Source organism: Argopecten irradians, chromosome 12 (genome assembly GCF_041381155.1).
Source record: "Argopecten irradians isolate NY chromosome 12, Ai_NY, whole genome shotgun sequence".
Lineage (NCBI taxonomy): Eukaryota > Metazoa > Mollusca > Bivalvia > Pectinida > Pectinidae > Argopecten > Argopecten irradians.
This window is the reverse complement of record NC_091145.1, coordinates 13,247,057-13,268,431: the sequence shown is the minus strand read 5'-3', so window position 1 is coordinate 13,268,431 and position 21,375 is coordinate 13,247,057. Positions and strand designations below refer to the sequence as shown.

At 36.1% G+C, this 21,375-nt stretch overlaps 1 protein-coding gene across 1 annotated transcript; it reads right to left on the bottom strand.

Moving 5' to 3' along the window:
- Window positions 1–2,059: 2,059 nt before the first annotated feature.
- LOC138336665 (uncharacterized) lies at window positions 2,060–4,376 on the bottom strand. Its single transcript, XM_069286196.1, has 3 exons — window positions 4,169–4,376; window positions 2,905–3,076; window positions 2,060–2,315 (listed from the first exon to the last, which is right to left on the bottom strand). Exons 1-3 carry the CDS (start codon window positions 4,209–4,211, stop codon window positions 2,060–2,062), a joined length of 471 nt encoding a protein of 156 aa, XP_069142297.1. The 5' UTR covers window positions 4,212–4,376.
- Between the last annotated feature and the right edge of the window lie 16,999 nt (window positions 4,377–21,375).

Below are 21,375 nucleotides of genomic sequence, written 5' to 3'. Positions count from 1 at the left end.
TTCAGACAAACAACATTAATGATGGGAGGTCCTCCAGAATACAGTAAGTTTTGTCATGGTATATCCGTATACATATCCAATGGCAAGTCTGTGTCAACAAACAAATAATAGCATGATATTCATCCGTAACAAATACGAGATATATACAATAGCTATCCCTCCACAGCAGCTTTTAAGTTTATGTAAGCAACAGTTCATTTTATTAATATTTGTAAACTCGTATCCACTCTTTAATTTTGCAATAAAAATTGCTTACTATCCGGTAATTTTGATGGGGAGGATATTTCCACGGGAAATCATTCTGTTCGATAAAAAATGAATCGTGAGTATATGAGTTGATTTTAATTCGTTGAGATTAATGACCTCTCTCGTTTTGATGTACAATCACTACATTTTAACCAGCAAAGACAAAGGGCCTCTATCTCCTCCTCCTCCACCTCCTTCTCTATCTCCTTTGCAAACTTCTTTCATTTCCCTAGAATCGACACTACCATCCCCGTCGCCGCCGCCTCCACCACAGTCGCATCCCCAAATACGTGTATATCTCCGCCGCCGTATCCACCGCCGACGCCATCATGTTTCGCCATCGATTTGCACTCTAATGGGCGTGGTATTGTTAAGGGACGAAATATAGGTCGTTGTGACTGCAGCAGATGCGACCTATATAGCCCGAAATGACGGTATCTGTAAAGAAACATCCAACGTACATATTAAGAATCCAATAATATTCTTCAATTAGACATTTCTCTTTGATAAAAGATACTATTAATAATAATGCACGTGTACATTTAATGATGTTGAATTAATGTTTAGGTATCCTAATCTTCTTGAACATACTACATAAAAAGTAAAATTGTCTGATTTCTAACAGAAAACAAATTAAAAAGTTAGGTTTAAAAGTAAGGTGTGCATAAATTTAGAATTCTATATTTAAGTCAACCTTGAATTTAAGTCGAAATTACTGTGGTTGCATCAAAATCATGTTAAGGACAATTTGGTGCAACAGTTGAATACTAAGACCTTTTGTCTTATTTACGAAATGACAATGATTAGCAATTAAAACGATGAATTGTTAAGATCCCACAATGTGTCCACTAATTGACATCGGCACTGAATTGTCGATTTTAGAAACCTTTCCAAATATCAATTAGACATATATTCATTTAGAAACCGTTACAAAGTTTGATTAGACATATATTCATTTAGAAACTTTACAAAGTTTGATTAGACATATATTCATTAAGAAACCGTTACAAAGTTTGATTACACATATATTATTACTCACTATTCTCTTATCGTATGTTACAAAACAACACATGCAGTATGCCCACCAAGAGTACATCAAGAGTTTTGATTTATCATATTGAAAACGTACGATATCATCACCCAGTAAAAACAGAACGTTATTTAAACACCAACACAAAACGCATGCAGCCTATAATGTAACGAAAACAGTAATCACCATTACCGATCAGTATTGTGGCTAGACAGATCTATTGCTAAAACGTTTCCCTAAAAGTTCATGTTGAAAAAAGCAAAGGTTCATCTTTGATCCAGTCCCTAATTGTTATTGAAAACAATTGATCTACACAGGCAATATTTCTTTACGTGAATTTCACATGAACCAGGGCAAAACGTGACATTAACATGAAAAAAAATCAAATGAAATTCATGTGAAAATTACGTTAAAAAATATTGCCTGTGTATTTCAAGTAAAGTGGGTTTCATATTACACTGCAATCATCATATAAAGAAGAACAATGAACAGACATCTTCCCTTGCGACATGCATTTGATAAACAGGTACCCCCGTATACCACATATTCTTACCTCAATGTACGTTACTCCACCTGAAGATGATTTGGTATTTACTATTTTTTGAAAAGATTTTACAACAAACCAAGCGATGATGCAATATATCCTAGAAATTATAAATGAATATAGAAAAAATACACATAAACAATAGTTTAAATTTTTTTTTAATTAAATGATTTCTAATTGATAGCGTACAAAAAGATAATAAAATGCGTGAGACAGTTTAATGCAAAAAGAATTTGACGTCAAATGATATATTGCCCCGATTCATAAGGACCTACAGAAAAAACCCTAAAGCAATATTTATAAAGATACTTGCGTGTATTTACATAGGTGACAGGAGCTCCCGTTCCCTGTGTTGTAATGACCTGCCCAGGTATCGAACGTCGGTTAGCATTACGACAACACACACATATAAGTACAATTAACCCTATAAACAGGGCCAATCCGACCAGACTTCCTATAACGATCCCAGCGATAACGCCACCTACATTACTTGACCTGAAGTAATACATACACATATTAATTATCGATCATAATAAATCAGTTATTAATTTAGCATAATGTATAACCTCGAGAGTAAGTATTTGGGCTTCAATTGCCAAGTGTCTTGCCAGATATGTCAATACAAATTTAAACTTTATTTGTTATCTAAAACAACACTCAATTTTTAAGAAACTCATACGGACTACAGACTGCCGGGATAATATAATTTGCTGTGCGATTTACTATGGGGATGCATAAAGATAAAAAAAAAGAAATGGTAAAAAAGAAAAAAAAAATCACAAACAAACTCATCATTATGATTATAAGACATTTTATTTGATCATGATGACTATTTCCAAATGGAACAGAAGCTATGTGATTGTTGCCTTTTCTGAAAGCTATCTTCATTGAATGAAGGTAACTTGATCTGCTCAGAAATTATTCGTTAATTTCAAAATAAAGACTACATTTGACAGGTAACTTTAAAATCGAAGTGAATACCTACAGTCATCCTGGACGGAATTAAAATTACCTACACATTTGTATGGTTTTAGTAGTTTTAAGTTAAGTGAGTTGTCTATTTCCGGTTCCGGTTTGTACTCACACATAATCAGCGTAGCTGTAGTAGTCCACGAAGCTATCCTGACAACAGTAGACTGGGTCGTACCCACAGCAGCCATGGGGGCAGTAGAAAGGATAACTCGAGTATTGTTCACTTTTATAATATTCGTTATAGTAGGAAGTTGTAGTGTAGCAATCGTGTGCCAAGGATACTCCTGAAAAAGAAATACAATGTTTTTACCACCATATTGTTAAAGCAATACATATATGTATACCATTTATTTTATATTCTTACTCCACTCCAAAGACGTGATGCCATTTTATTTTAATGAGTGGCAAATTGCGACTGCGAAGTCGGCGAGAATTGTCATTTTCGTAGGCGAATAGTGGAATCCATCTGCGAAAATCATTTTTACCTGATGCCTATAATAGACTAGGCTTATATTATGTATCGGTGAATACCAAATGCCGAATTCATTTACCAATTTACACTACCGACTAACAAATTTCACACCAATTCCTCACTTGTGTTTCGAAAACGTTCTGTGTCAGTTACGTGCTTGTTTTGCAAATGTCTCGCTTGGCTTCCAGACTTTGCATTTCAGAAAATGTGTTTATACAGACATTATAAAATTTTACGGGATAATACAACATGTGCATAAACTATAAATATGTATCAGAAACAACATAAATATATTATCGCCTATCACTGTCTCCGCTGATCAAGCTTTCAAACTGTTCGTGGTGAGGTAATTTCCGCTCTGTACTAATATAGTTTAATTATTCGCATGCCAAAATAAGAACTTGTAGTTCATGTTTGTGCGTGGCTATTTAATGAATTATAAAGAAACAAAAAGTTTCAAACTACGAATGGTTCAGGGTTTACTATGAATTTTTACACTTTTAGTGATAATACTGCAACAGATATGTCGATTTGGTTTAATGCTGGGATGACAAAGCATATTTACTGAAGCGTACATCTGTTAAGTACAACGTATATGGGCTAAATACGGGACGATATTAGCAAAAACTGGTATTAGACCATGGCAGACCAGCTGTTGTATATAATTGAATACGAAATATACAAGTGTTTTTTTCCCCAATAGATTCATCTATTCATTGTACTTATGTAGTTTTACATCCAGGCAAATAATAAAGAGTGCTGCATCACGATTCAATTTTATGAATATATATGTGATAGTGCACCCACCCAAACATAACCTTATCAAAGATTTCAGAGACGTGTTAGGTAACTACACAATACACATATACAAAGCATTAACAATCATATGTGGTGTACATCTTACCTGCTCCGGTGAGAATCAGCATTAGTGCACCATGTACCGCCATAATCCCAAATAGCCTTGCCGGTTATCTATAACTCTTACCAATAGCTTACTTGTTTGCAGATGAATGAATGACTTGTACCTTGGATAGGCTCTGAATTACACGTGCATCTAAACCAGGTATCAACAGCAAGCGCATCCTAAACAGGTATTAAGAACACATGTATCATAAAAAAGGCATCAGCAATACGCGCATCCTAAACTAAACAGGTATAAACAGCACAAACGTGATTGCATTAGTCCCGAGAAAACGTGTTGCCTGCTGCGATATACTATGTAGTTATCCATGCTAATGGTGAACTTCAAAGGCGCATTTATACATCAGTACATTTAGACTAACACAGCGCATTTCAATATATGTAAACATATCGGCATTTTTCATAATATGATAATTTGTGTTGATATATTGACAGATATATCATTTTAAACAAATGACATTATGTTCTTTTATGATATTATGCCGTCTATAGAGCAAAAACAATATTTAATAATAATTAATTTTTATACACAGTATGTCTCACAAAAATCGTTTTCTGCGCAATCAGAACCTCATTCGATATAGGGCATAGTGCTATGGATGCAAATAATAATAAATTTATTCTGAAGTAAAATAAGAAGTTCAAACTTATCAATAATGATAATAGTGTAAAGTAAGTAACGCGTGTTACCGAAGAAAAATACTAATCCATCTGCTCCTGTTTTGAGTTTGTATTTTGCGTTGAGTTCTGCCTACGAATGCAACAGTACCTATTTATATTGTGGTTTACCTGATGGTTAAATACATCATTTTACACTGGGAAAACATTGTCTTGTGGTGTTCAAATGTCACATATATCAGCCATAATTAACTCAGAATTGTATATTGTCTTCAACTTTAAGTTTCCGAAGCAAATCAGCATATCTACCGTTTCAATATCTACTAGATTTTTAGAAACTGAATTACAACCGGCACAATTTATTTTTCCTACTATCAAAAGTAGATCGGCACACAACAGGAACATACCACAGTCTCCAAAAATACAATAACCTTAAGTTACAAATCAATATAAAAAGAAATTAAAGCTGACCATTTCATAAAATTTGTACCAAGATGATATCTTTCAAAACTGTTCTGTTAAAAACATGGCAGATTTATTTGATAGATTAAATGACATGATGATTTAACAAATGCTATTATAATTTTCTGTGATATGTTCTTTCCAGATGCGTTGTGCTATTGTCGACTTGCTTTCCAACTGCAGTTCAACTGTTGTTTCGGTCATTTGATAAAGTAATATTATTTACAACGGATGGTAGGGTCTTTTTAAAACATTTATACTCAATTACAGATTAAACCACACATGTACTTGAATAGGGTTGATAAGAACATAGAACTTAATCCAGAATTCCAAGGTTACCTTAATTAACTATGATGGGAGTTCATTATAATAAGTATAGATAATAATACCTCATTAGGTTTAACAAAAGAAGTCTGTTCTGTTTAAATTCCACTCAATCCCGTGAAGTAAAATAAACAAACGTTATGATCTTGCATTAAACAGTCAGAAGTGATAGTGAAGACAATTATATTACTTGTTTTACATTTAAAAGTGTTACTATAATTAGCCAGCCAATAGAAATGCTCGTTACAAAACCATTACGATATATAAAAACAAGAGTCTTCAAAAGAGGACGGAAAACGTAAACTTTTATCGACTTCGAAGTAGCTTGATCAAATTGTAATCGTTTCCAAAAACGATTCCGTCAGGTTGGGGAGGGAGGTGCGAATAAGAATACAATTAATTTGATCGCTCATTCAATGTGTTGTGACATTTACCTCTTTTGAGCTAGTAATTCGGACCTCTAGTATATTCAGTTGTCTGTTTATATGATCACAATGTTAAGTCAGTTTGTAGAATCGCCATTGACTATTTTTCATACGGACATCATAATACCGATTCATTGGGAAGAATCGTAACGATACGGACGTGACGGGCGTATATGATGTTATGACTGACAATGTGTTAACGGTGAATGATGAATGAACTTTTGTTGTTTTGTGTCAAGAATTTCGCATGATCGCATGCAATAACACCCCGAACTCAGAATTCAATTTATGATTTGTAAATTTTAACTATTACTGCAAATATCTCTCTTAAGTTGGAATGTTTTCAACTCAACATACTATAACAATTATATTAATATATCAAAACAAAAAAGAAACATTGTCCATTGTGAATTGGGTTTCCATAAACAATAAACAAAACACAACTATTAAAACAGTTTTTTCTCCCTAAGGCGCTTTCTCGCCTCATGCGGGTAGCTTCAGGGGTTAGAATTCAAACCCCTGCTGGGTTGGGATGGTTAGTAGTGAGGGGTGGGGCGAAAAAAGTGGGATGGGTGTTGTGGTTGTGTTTACTTTTTTTTTTGTTTTTTTTTAGGGGGTGGGGGGTGGGTGGGGGGGGATAATGGGTGGATGCTTTTTGGTGAGGTATCATGCTTGTACATTTGTGTACAGTTCTGTTGTTTAATTAATTAATAAACATTTAAATAAAAATATGTTTCTGTATGTTGTTCTGTATTATGATTTAGTAGTAAATAAAGAACTCGGCCGATACAATGCAACGATGCCAATTTGAGGTACTTAACGGGGACAATGTTGAAATGGCCAACATTCTCTATTTCCGTTTAATGACTAGCCTCTATGTGGAGGTAGATATTGATTGTTAAGTCCCCAAGTGTTTTGCGAGCGCGTTCGTTACAACTTCATAACTTTTCAGAGAAAAACCAGACTCCGCGAATTAATACTTATGGCCGTCGTGTCCCGAGTTTAGGACTGTGTTTGATAAGTTGGGTTGTTTAGTATTTTTTTTGTGTATAGTTCATGCTGGTATTGTGTGAAAAGAGTAAAAAAAAAATAAAAAGAAAAAAAAAAAAAAAAAAAAAAAAAAAAGAAAAAAAGAAAAAAAAAAAAAAGGAAAAAAAAAAAGAAAAACATCCAGCAAGGCCAGACGACTCCATAAATGTATCCATCAATCACGGAAATGAATTAAAATAATATTCTATCCGTAACATGTTTTATTGGATATTATCATATAGGAAATTAATTATAATTAATTTTGACACAGAACAGAAATAATTATAGAAAAACAAAAAAAAAAAACCCATACGTCTTGCTTTTTCAACTTGCCAAAAAAAAAAAAACAAAAAAAAAAAAAAAAAATGAAAATAATAGTATATCACAGAAATCAATTTTAAGCGAAATTGCAAAGTTTGCACGTGTAAAGTCCTCCAAAAATAGCAAAAAAGACAAAAAAAAAAATCACGTTAGGGGAAGAGGAAGGGTTACATGGCTTCATCCATGACAAGAGTCCAAGACAAAAAAGAGTAGTTTTTCTTCAATCAAAATGGAAATCTGCTATTATTATTTAAAGCAATATTCTTCAATTAATATAATGCCCAAATTAGTTAAGTTAGATGTTTGATTTTAATAATGATACAAAAAAAGGATTAAAAAAAAAAAATACTCTATCGGATTGAATACTAAGTATATAGAATTGAACAAAATTATACATCAGACTAGACCCCTTTCTTTTTAATTGATTTTTTTTACTCTTTTGTGGATCCGATATCTTGCCTTGAAGGCGGACTACCTCCACGAGTATACCACCAATCATAGTAGCACTCGACAATTAATTTACATGCTAAGCATAGCATAGTGCGACAACTGACACTTGTATCTTAGCATACTGTTAGAAAACTAACTTAGCGCTGAGAAAGAAGATGGTAAAGAAGGGAGGAGAAAGAGTAACATTGGTCGGCATATTTTGCGCGGGGGGCAAGGGGGGCAGCGTTGTTTCTCATTCATTAATGAATCCTTGTACACTGTGCACATTACTCTGACTGGGGGGACATGGGGGAATACGTCGGGTACCCCGCAACAAAATTTAAGTTTCCGCTTAGGCCTTATGATGTTACAATTACCGAACGTGTTTGAATACGTGCGTTGGAAGTTTGTATTCGTGAATATTTCTATACAACGAAGTTTTAAAATCTCATGAAAGGTCCGCCACAAACACATGAAACACTTCAACACTGTTCCGGATAAAACATAAATGTTCGGATTAGTGTTAGTAGGGTGACGACGCGAGAGATCAATGGTTGTGTTGAATCAGAAACACCATTGGCCTAAGAGTTTTTCTCCAAATTTGTTCTCACTAGAACATAAGGTGCTAGGGTGTTCCCAACAGGATTTTTCCCTGGGCCATCTTGGCGAAGTGTATTTGATCACATATCTATGGTATTAGTATTCCATGTATGAGAATCATTTGTGTTTTAAAATAATTCCTTCAGTTTAAGCGAACATCTCCTTACTAAATATATCTTACGATTCCTTGTCGGAGATAACATGCATTTTAAATTGCTCACCAGGCCTATTGCGCGTGAGTGTACCTTTCCCCGAGCATTTTAAATTGAAGATTAATATTTCAACCAGCTTTTTTTTTTTTAAAACATAAATATATCAGCGATGTAGACGCCATATGCGCCATATTTATGTTCATGAGGATGCCAGAAGGGATTTTCGTCCACATACACCAATATTAATTGTTAGCCATTAAAGCAATTCTGCTTCTTATTCGATACTGGATTTAATCTTTGTGGGCGCAAGCAACCAAATCTCATCAGGGGAGTGCTCATTCTGCCACCTGTCTCTCTTGAATGCAGTTTTACACTATTCTTATCCTGAATTTAAAAAATTTTTCCTCAGGATCGGGTTACCCCAACACCGCCTGCCTCGTGCATCTACCTAGGGCCACGGTAAACACAATCATTCCCCACCCGCCCATATATCATCTCTCGTCTCTCTCTTACAGTGGCGCGATGCTGACTCGCGGCGATAAATTTCCCCCCCAAAAATCCCCATCTCGTAACAAACTGTTGCAACGTGTGGGAACGTTCGCAAACGTGGAAGTACCAGAATCGTCCTCACTCGTACTATTGACCGGGCGCGTCCTCTGCCGGGCTTTCGCTGTCTCCAGTTCAACTATTTAGCGGCCCCTAGTAGGGTTTCTCAAAGAACTTCTGAATAGCATAGTTTAGCTGGGGAGGACTAACCGCGCAATTAATGTTTTCCCCGGCAATTGGTACCTGTATACAATTTTACTAGCTGGTTTTCGGGTTCCATTTTCGATTCGACGTAAGTCCTTTGGTCCTTACCTGCTCTCTACTGTAAACCATTTGAGGCTACCCTGTTTTGTGGCATTGTTCAACCTAGACCACTTCTATTGCTGTGAGTAGTGAGGTGGTCGCGGTGCGGCATCAACATACACAACTTGAGGTGGTGGTGGTCGGTGGCGCGTGGGGGGCTTCCGGTGGCCGGGTTCATCATCACTATTGGAGGAGAGGGGAGTCCCCGTGGGGCGCTGTGCTGTTCGGGTCGGATCAATCATGCAACTTACCGGAAGCTGGAGGAGTAGGGATTCATGTGTCACTTCTTGGCGGTTGTGATGAGTCATGGACGAACGGTTGTAGGTGTGTCTCGGAAATATTTCGTGGAGGATGCTATGACGGAGGGGTCTACGTTACACGACTGGCGGAGGGAGGCGGTAGTAGGGATAACTGGGGCAGCTGTTGGTGGTTCAACCATGTATAATGGGGGCTGGTGGTGGTGGTGTCTTCCGTTCTTAGGGATAGAGGAGTTCCGATGTGCAAGTTTATGACACAAGCAGTTGGTAGGTCGGGCTGTTACCGGACTGTGGTAAGGGTGGTACTTGCCACAACAGGGTTCCTGGCGTAGGATGTTTGTGGTGGGGGAGACGGGGGGCACACTCATGAACCACTATTTTTAGGACGGTAAAGGAGGAGAGTGGAACAGGCCCTAACACACTGGAACTAATTTGTTATAAGGCAGAGGAGGCGGCGCGAGGTGGCTGATCAATCACTTCCGGTTGCAATCGTATGGAAGTCAACAGTATGTTTCAGGTGGCATAATTCAAATGTTTGGGAGTGGCTGGTTCCTCGCCGCGATCCTGTCTCATTTGCCGGAAGAGTTATCCGGCGCAGTGTGCTTCTACTTCAACAATCACCTCAGTGATTACTTAGAAATCAATAAAAAAGATTATTTTAGTTTAATATTAAAAGTCTGTCCAACATGATAAATAATCCCATAAAATGAAATTTAGAACACATCTCCGAGTTATCGACATGTAAAGTTTTTGCTTATTTTAAACTTTCTCTAACTACTTCAATTAGGCTTTTCGATTAGCTGGTAGTGCAAGTACCCTCTCTTATAAAGTGGATGGGGTCTCTTGTCACGAGGCCCAGGAATGTTTCTGAGCCCGCGTGTAAATCTCTTTGGATCGCTTAAAGGCATCTAAAAAGACCATACTCTCTATGAGAGGACACATAACTAGTGATATCGTTAAACAAAGATATTAGACAAGTCCACACGCTTATCTCCAGGGGTTTCTGAGTTACCTTTGAGGCGATACAAGATCTACAAGACAATCACGCTGTGACTTTCTCATAATTACAATCTGGAGGTCAAATCACGAAAAACAGGACATGCAATTTAGTCCTATACATAATGTTGCACATATATTTATCCACACCGCGATATTATGATCGGTAACACAGTGGGTTGCGCGAGTATTTATGGCTGTATGATGTTGCGGGCAATGTGCGTTTCTCTGTCGTCTAGTGTGTCCAGTCAAAGTGAAACGTAGTTGGCTTTTGAACACTGCGATTGGGTTCATCATTTTTTTCCTATGGTGGCTGCACTTCCGTTTTACTATTTGATGATAGTCCAGGGTTGTAGAGAACGAAAGAGTAAGTTCGTGGAACCCCCTCGGAGTATCTGGGATGGCATGCTATGATATGAAAGTATATATCATTTATTTTGTACGCATCAAACGACGTTGACGGTGATTGGTTGGCGATGTAAAAATGCTTGGCAAAACAACGATGACAAAGTCTTCTAACATTCTATCCATTACTCTTAAGTATATGAGACAAGAACTACTTCAATCATAAGTCTGTAAGATTACATATCTCATGATGAAATATTTCCCCTTGTCAGATATAATGCTGGAATCAACCACTCGGACAAGTCCACGGGGATTTAGAAATATAAACTGCCCCCGTACCGGGTTTGACAACCTTATGTAACGGATATTGTATTTAATGTATCTCTAGTGTCCGCTGGTCGCCTGGCGTGCGGTTAAATGTTAAAACTCACGGAGTGATTTGAACATATTAACGTTTCCAACACCGGACATGGCTTTTTTTATGGTCGCCTCCTCCTACTGTTTTGTTGTGTGCGTATACCAGCAAACTGGGGCCTCTTGGTTTTAGAACTATAATTACATATGGCATTTTGGTTTTTATTATCATGACTACACCATATACTTGTTATTTCCGGATAAGACTATTTTTTAGCGAGCATGCCATCTCTATGACTTACAAATATCCTTGTAACTGAACGCTGTTACTGATCAACCATAGGAGTATACTCCCTTCGTTTCACTTCCGTCCCAGTCCCATTATTAAAATGTAGGAAGTAAAGGTAAAATTAGGTTCGAGTAAAGTTAAAAAGTATAGTAAGTAATTGTGGATAGATCAGAAGGAAATACATACATAATGCCCAAACAAGGTTGGTTTTTATGCAGTTTATTCATATACTTTGCTTGGTTAATAAATTCTTGTTTTCTGAAAATCAGCAGGAGGGTTATTGAAAAGATTTTATTACGAAATTTAAAGATGTATTGGTTTTTTTTTTAAAATGTAATAATTCTAATTCTATAGAAAATGAAAGATAAAAAGAGAGATTTTACTTTCGGTTGACTTGTATCCTTTTTCTCTATATTTGTTATTAACGCATGTGGTAAATAGTTTTAACACGATTGGCCTTCATATGTATAATATTAATATTAATTATTGTATTTATTTAATTGCCAATAATGAACAGAAAGTGATAAAGTTTGTGAACACAAAAGATTGAATATTTATTTGCATAATAACATAACTCAATTATACTAACCTGTGTAGTCTTATTTCATTTCAATTTTTTTTTTTCCCGATAGTCATCTTCTATTGTTTTAGAAGTTTTGGTGTGATTTTATTTTCAAAAGTTTTAGACATCGTGCAATATTGGTTATGTAGGGGCCATGCTGCAAAAAAAATAAACGTTTTAAGGTATCAAGTTGGTTAAATTTATGTCACATTTTGAGGTACGTTTCAGCATAAGAGACACTTGAATCACAGGGTGCATAAAATGTTACCTCGTCTCCTCCATCCGAGCACATGCGATCTACACCAGGATTACAATAACACAGAATGGCTCAACACTGCAGACCAGCCAGGTATGAACCGGCGCTGCGTGTTATAGAAGGCTAGTGTAATTCCAGCCAAGGGGCGCCTGAAAAATAATTCATAGAGCTCCACAAATACGAAGGGACGGTGTAAATTGCGAATTGTATTAGTTTATTAGTTATAACTGAATAGTGTGAATATATATTTCTGAGAGCCGTCTATTTTCACTTTTTATAGGTGCAAACCATAGTGAATGTACTTCTGTACTGGTTAACCTCTCTCGACTAATTCACGATCGGGTCTTGCCGGTGACATCAAATTTCGGTCTGTTAAAATGCTTAACGAGTCTACTTTTACACGGACAATCATATTTTTCGAGCGGAATTTAAGAGTTTGTATGATCTCGTGTCTCAAAGTAATGTTTTTGAGCGATCATATGATTCGACCTGAGAAATGCTCGAAGTAAATCGGCAGCGGGACCGAAAACAAGAAAGGATTACTGTTACTATCTGTTAATCAAAGCTCTATCTGACTAAGAAATCATACTTCGACCGGGCCCAAAAACAACAAACACCATTTCTTAAATCGCGGTCAAATAACTATTGTACTCACGAGGCGTCTTATTTTAACACCAACATATCCTCGGTCGTTTAATCATTGTTCTTTCAATTTGTTGTTCTTTCTAGAATACTTACCAAACTGTTACAGCCATCTTTCGTTGAGTGGCGTCCCCCGCATCACACATCAAGCTCACCCATATCATACCACGGGGGGGGGGGCCGTGAGTGGGACACGTGCGATATTTAGCAGTTGAGTCGTCGACATGGGCAATGTATGTTTCACAGTCCCGCACCTGACTATGTGTCGAGGTCGCGCACCCACTGCAAGAAAATCACTAGGTTTAAAGCCCCTGTGTCCGCATGTGTAAGAAAGGTTGTTCATAATGATAGGTAAGTTTAACAAACACTATAAGACTTAAAAAATCTTGTACCAGAAATTTTACATGTATATAAAGATGTCTCCATACGCAGCAAAATGATAATTTATTATCTCGTAATATAATCAGGAAGCAAACGATTTAGTATTTCTTATTTTTTGCCTTTCAGGTTACAAACGCTTATCACACCCATTCCAACCATTGTCGCATGCACCTAAAAGCAAAATTAAATTATTTTTTTTATATGTATCTTTCATGTTAATTAAACATATTATTCATCAAATAACACCCCACATTATGTGTTCAAGATTGATAGTCTCACGTTATGCTCTGTTGGCGATGGAAAAAGTATAACAACTATTGCATAATACTTGAAGCCCCCATACAGACTTTAGCGCCCATAACGGGACGTACATGTTTACGCATATTCCTACATGTATTTACCACACAGTCCCGCCCATCCATGAGAATGTCAGTGGAAATATATATGCAATGTGGGGCAGTAGGTGGTCAGAAGAGACGATATTTTTCTTATTCATTAGGGGAATCACAAGAATATATTTCATTTCCTATAGTTAAATATTAACAACTGATACAAGATTAGTAAGAAGGTATGAACAACAAGTACATTTTCGCACCCGCCATAGACTACAGTCCTTTGACTATGTGGAGTGTGTTTTACATGTTTTCTTGTTTTATATTCGCCATAGAAGAATAAGGTGATGAAATCTTTTTACATATTAACAAGAGTAGGAATGTCCATTGGACTACGATGAGCAAGAAGTTTAATTAAACTACTAACTTTAACCACATGCTAATCCAACATACTTAAAAGTTTTGTAACATAAAAGTCAACCATTGGTTAATGTATATGCCCAATACTGAAAAATATTCAACATCAGGGTTACTATCTGTACCGATGAGAGATCTCGTTGCCTGAAGATGACTAAAATACCATGCGTAGACGTGTTGATATGACTCTTCTCACATGCATACCGTATTGTCTGAAACTGTTGTCTGAGCGATGCGAACTTTAAAGAGCACTATGCTGTTGTTGAACTTTCTCGTTCTTCTGACTTAATTTTAGCTTTTTATTTTCTATATATGTCACATAAACTTCTTTAGTAACAATCACTAAGTTGTCTACACTAATTCAGCGCCATATTTTCTCTACAAGCTTACATAAACCCTCCTAAAATATACACACAAATTATGTTTCAAACCACCTATGTACGCATAGTAAATGCTTCGCAGCGAATCATCGATCTAATTTGAATGTTTATTGCAATTTTTATCTGTAATTTCCTTGATTACAAAACAACGATGTAACATTTGACACCTATTATACGTATAATGGTACCCTGAGTACACCTTCAGGTGAGAGACATCCGACAATCTTAACATAACTACTCTCGAGGTGATAGACTCGGGGTAACATTGCCTTACTTTCAGGAGTTACTCCACCAAGTAAATGGGCAATTACTATGGATAGTGGACGGTGTCATAAAATTGTGGAGTTGGGGGCAGATATTGCCTTAGTTATTCAGTTAGAGTTGATCTAAGATTTTTAGGTCTACGGTAACTACAAAAATGTAGTACGAAGGTACTTACTGCATTTGTAGGAGTGTTATCGAGTTACGCCATCATTGCAGGAAGTTAATGTTTCATAATACGTAGAATTCTTTTACTTTCATTCTCAATCATGCTAGAGATCACATGGAATTTCAGCTGGCGCAAATACCATCAGGGTGTGGTTTTTCTTTTCATTATTTAATCGCTAACTGTATATGATACCTTAAACATCATGTTGCCCACGCTATTTCTCTAAGCTTCCCTCAAACACCCAGATTCACATACCATTACTATCTTAAATATGCAAATACATCATCATCTACATACGCCAAGATCTTCACTCATTTCCGCACCTGTCTTAGGGCCCTGTAAGGTCCTAAGTGCACTTTAGTGATATACAATAAGTGATAGCACAGACCATTATATCTAAACTTTCTATGTAGGATGCATTAAATATATGAATGTGTGTCATTTTAAGATGGCCTTTTTCACATTTTTGTAAGTCGTAAACAACAAGTAGTTACTATAACAGTAGTGTAGTGACATAAATTCTACATTTTCTATGACTGCCTGTTGGTGGTGTAAGCGTGATTTAGAAAGTTCAAATTTCACCGAGTATTCAGAATAGCATATTAATGTCGAGAATTTGACATAATTATTTGTTTAATTAAGTTAACGACCTATTTACAGCTAGGGCCATGTACGGATGGTATCCCATGTATGCAGTGTGTTGCGTGTATGAAGTGCGGGTGGGTGTTTTGGGAGACTGTAGTATATTCGTGTTGTGTCTTCTTGTGTAGCTGAACTCTTGCCCTTATGTATGAACAAGTTCCTATCGAATACCACACAAATGCATGCCGTACATTTTTATATAATTCTTTTCAATTCAAAAGACAACTTCCATGTAAGTCTTTCAGTCATACTTATAAATTGTATAAGACAGACATATGAAGTACGATAAAACAAACAATAACAATAAAACAAGTATATACTGTATAGAAGATAAATTTCGTGAGTGGTTGATTTTTGCTATATTCGCGTTTTTTACTGAATACCGCGGGTTATAAACAGCCGCAAAAATATACAAGTACAACATTATCATATTAACAGCGGAATTAACCTCCGTCAGAATGTCCCTTAACGGAAACTGCGAAATATTGACTCCGATAATTTTAAAACCCTATTCAGTACAAGTTAAGCAAAAAACTACGACTCTAATGAATTCTGGAACGTCATACTAGGGCCACATAAGATAGCGAAGTTCGCTTAGAATAATAAAGACCTGTAAATTGTCCGCGAAATAGGTTCAGGAGACTAACGACCTCGTGCCTAACAAGTTGTGACGAGTAACAATTATGAGTGAGCCGACAGTCGCCTGAGGACTGAAACGTGATCCTATTGTTGAAGTTGGGGGCGATAATTGTTTAATTCCTATAGAAAATACACTGACAATAAAATAAGCAAGCGTTAGAACGTCAATAAAAACAGATTCCAACGGTAGATATACCTCAAATCTAAATATATTGCCTATTAATTTAAATGTTTCACAGTCGAAATTTTATTGAATGAAAATAATTTCTATTGTTGACTTTTTTTCGTATCAAATTGTAAAATATTTGTATTTCGATTTCGATATGTTGCTATTTTCTCGATGATATAAACAAGTGTATTTTCATCGAAAGTTGTACTTATCACCATGCATGAGTCAACAGAGGAAGGAGACTGCGTGTATTTGAAATCGATGTTATCCCCCTTTCTTTTCCCCTTTCTCTCTGTTCTCACTTTTTATATTTACCTTATCGATTGAGACCATCTGCAGGAAACTCACAAGTATATTAAATCTGGATTTCAGATATGTTTTTGACCTATTTGAGCATGTACAGTGCATGAAATGGGGCACATACGCTACGTTTCGTTCAAGCATATATCGCGTAATTACAAACATCTTTGCGTTTTCTTTGCGAGTTTACAATTTGTTATCAAACAACAACACCTTGTGTAAACATATTTTTATAAACAAAATAGATACTTCGCGATAGATTTCCCGAACCGCCCACATTGAATCATACGTGTATATGGCCCACAAGACCAATTCTTAATTCATTTGAAACGCATTGACAATTTTGCTCTCAAAAAAGACATACTGCAATTATAATTATCTGAGATTATTTACGTTTCTAATTTCGCTCCGTGAGACCAAAGACTTTATATGCTCTCTAAGCAAAGTTGAGAATACAAGATTCATTATTCATGTCACCAATCTTATTAGAAAAGCAAAACAAAGAAAAAAAGGAAAAAAAACAAAAAAGAACTATGCACAAAAACACCCACAAACAGACATATCAAGTAATCAGAAAGCAGGGCCGAGACGTTTCGCCCGTCGCCAAGTACCCAAGTATATGTTTAGTGTAACTCGAGGAGCTACACATTATGTTTTTTTTTGTATGATAATAGATACTTTCACAATTGCATAAATTCAGTAAACCTTTCGGTCATTACCTATACCTACCCATCTCCTTTGACAATAGAATTTTTAGACACATACACGACTTAGAGGGAGAGGGGATAATCTAGTGGCAAGTGGGGGGGGTAAATAATCACATGAGGGTTGGTTAGTGTATGGAGAGCGTGTTGATTATTGTTGTTGCGTGGGTCACCAAGATCTAGCTCCGGCTTTATCTTTACCACTACATACTCGCTGAGTGGCGCACTTCAGTGTCTAAATCCTGTCCGAGGTGACGTACCTTAACCCACTTGCGGAAAATACTGTCTGGGAGCGAAGTTTCTGTTGTGTTTTCCTTGCTGTATTTTCTTCTAGATAATTCAGGATTTTTAAAATGGTTTTAAATTCGGTACTCCTGTTAATGAGCGGCATCGATCTTAAAATGTACATGTGGTAACCATAGTAAATGGATTTGTGGTGAAGTGAATAGAAGTGTGGAGAATTTAGGCGGTGTAGGTAAAACATCTCGATCATTATATAAAAAGAAAGGGATATAATAAATACAACTGAGAACACGAAAGAAAATTTTTTATGGATTTATTTACATACATTTAATTATCTCGCGGACACATATGATGAAACAAGAATATTTTAACCGCAGTTAGGTTGTGTTAGAATGTATATAATTACAAGGCTGCATGTTAGGAAGCATTTAATTCACAGCAAAATAAAATGAAGAAAAAATATTCAAGGTTTCATGTTGCAGTAACTGAATCAGGTTGTGATGAAGAAGTTCGCAGACATGTGTAACCCAATGCTATCACATTTTCAATGTTTATGCAGTTTTTACTCTTACAAGATGTAACTTCAGTGTTCCTTAGAAATAAGTTCCTGCTTCGTGACTGAATGCGTTCATGTGTAGAAGAATGTCGAGACACGCATTATCTCTCATCATATCATGAAGGAACTGTAGTCGTCTGTTCTAGATCCAACACAATAGACATATAGGTCAGATCTAGTGAACAAATGCAGGGATGAATGTCACGGATAAAATTAGTATTGACCACTTACGACATCCCACAGGGTTAGAATCTCATCCCGTGGGTACGGATTATATAAAAAAAATATAATTGTGTCTTTTTTGATGTTACGGCGCCACGATGGAGTATCATGTTTTTATGGGTGGGTGGTTATAAGGACTACCTACTCAGAGGATAGAATACCACATGGCAAAGATTACATAGTGGAAAAGGTTTAGTCGCTTGTAGGTCATAAATGACAACTATATATATACAATTTGGCCATAAAAAGACTATTTATACACCAGAATTAGATACATACATTGATTAAAAAGATCTGTAGATGTTTCAAATAACAAAAAAACTACTAATAGGAAACATAATGTTTACATTCTTAACACCCGGAATAATTAGTGTAAATATAACTGTTGACTGTCTGGATGCGTTTGATACACTTACTTGTAGCTAGCGTGAGTATAAGGGCGAGGGTTGCCCCTCCCCTCCCCGCCATTTCGGCCATCGGAGTCCAAGCAATTCCGGGGTATCCTTTTACCCACCCGCTCAACGTATCACACCCTCCTTCGGTGTTTGGACGTCACGCCCCAATGCGTCCATCTTAGAACAGGTTTGCCGGGCTAAACGTCACGCTAGAGTGACCAGGTACACCCCGACTACTATATATATCCTTTTGTTGATTTGTTTCAATTGTATTCAACACAAGCTTTAAATACCTCCGGTCACAATTTCCCTTCATCTCGACATTCTTACTTCAGGTTACGTGAAATGGGTAGACCGAATGTCATATGTACAGGTAAGTTATCAGGTAAAATCTATGATCTCGATTGTATTGTATTATATAAATGTAGAAAATAAAGAAGTTTTTTACACCGCACAAAGCGACTAATCGTCTTATTGTTATGACGTCGCCATGCGGGAGAATAGAATTAACTGATTAAGAATAAACAAACTATCATGGCGGGACTTTTTAAGTGGTTCACACAGAGGGATATAACATATATAGAAGCTAATAAGACAAATATATATATGATGTGTTCATGTATCTTGTGTTCAATAAAAACTATAACTTCGGTTGTCTTCTAAAAAATAACGATTTCTTCATGTTAATACAGGATCTTTTTCCTGAGGTTTTCCTAACGCTTCCATTGACATTTCTCCAAGGTTGGCCTATCTAAGAGTTGAGCGCTTGCCTATGTGAGGAGTTATGGGTTCTGGGATCTGTCCCTTGGCCGAGATAAGACATTTAGTCTATGTAGTGATAGTTTTTTGATCGCTTCTAATTAACGCTTAGTAACCAGACTAAACATTCCTTTGCTCAATGCAACGGCAATGTGTCTCAAGCCGCCAATTCAGTATGCATAGTACTTTTGTTTTCTTGGCATTGGTTGGTCAATTGCAGGAGTCCGGGTCGTTTAAATTTATTGTGCAATATATGTCTACTGATGAATATCATCTACATTATCATAAATAAACTACAATACGTATGTTAATGTAAAGTCTGCTCTAACATGACGGTTATAGGGATACAACTACGATATATTGGCACTATAAACCATATGAGTTTTCGATATTCCGGGAGTTACTTTCACTGTCGTTATATCCACGACAGTGATAGCAACCCCTTGGATATTGAGGATGAAACATATGGTGTTGGTGTCAAAGAACAAGTTTGTTCTCATTCTGTTTGCAACAAAATAAATAATATAAACCATATCCCAATATCCAACTATGACGTCATAACAAATATTTTCTAAAAATAGAACTGCTAAATACTTGAAAAAAACACAATTGGGATGTATCTTATTTAAGACAAGGTCTTTTTGATCTAGATATTGAACTCGCTACACAGTTGGAAGGTTATAGTAAGAAGGTGTAGGAACCACTACTACACGGCTTTTCCGGCTCTCCCAATTACAAAAATTATATGTACGTTTTAAAAAGAACTTAGACGAGTGTATACAGTTGTTTAGTTATAATTTTGCTATACGATACCTTTCACTAACATCTTCACTAATAAAAGCTTTCACTACATATATATATAAATACCCCTAAAAGTAACCGAAGCGTATCATACAACGACTACTTACAAAAGCTTGGTGTACTTTAAAATTGGTTTTTACATTACCTGTGCTATGACAATTATGTGTACTTTCCCATACCAGTTTTTATCCTAATTTACTTTAAAAATATTTATATCAAGGTAAAGTACACATCGTCAGTATCTTAAAAATGAGGAGGATTAAGATAAAGAAAATGGCGAGCCTCTGTTCTTCTGACCTATTAAAAAAACATAGCTTATATTTTGTAATATATGTAAGATCATCCATATTTTTTCCCAATCATTAAAAACACCATACTTCAGTTTCCTCTCTGGTGAGGTTTAAGTCTTGCCAAAATCTCGTTTCAACAGAGAGATCAAAAAAGTTTGTGTGATCTTCAAAAAAGATAATTGCAGCAGGTTGCCATATTAAAAAAGGTGTCATGCCTTAAATGATAAATGAATTCGAGAACAAGACGGGCTTAAACTAGGCCAGTCTCGAAAAATAAGCCCAGACTTCCCACCAAATAAAGGATGTAAATTTCGATTTTATTATCGAGATTTTAGAGAATATTACATTTTTCAGTGGTTAAGCACGTGAACTATTCTTATTTTCATTTAAGGATAACTGTTACAATAACTTCTTTATTTGAAACAATTTGTATATCGCTCCTTATTATCACGAAGAAAGGTCTCGATATATGAGATTATGGATTCCAGTAAAATTAAAAAGGAATATAGACCTAACCTCCAAATAATAGCAACCCTACAAAATTGTTTTCTAGTTTTCGGGTTGTAGATTCTTTATTATTAGTCAAAGTGGTTTTAACATGATAAAAGGTCACCAAATTC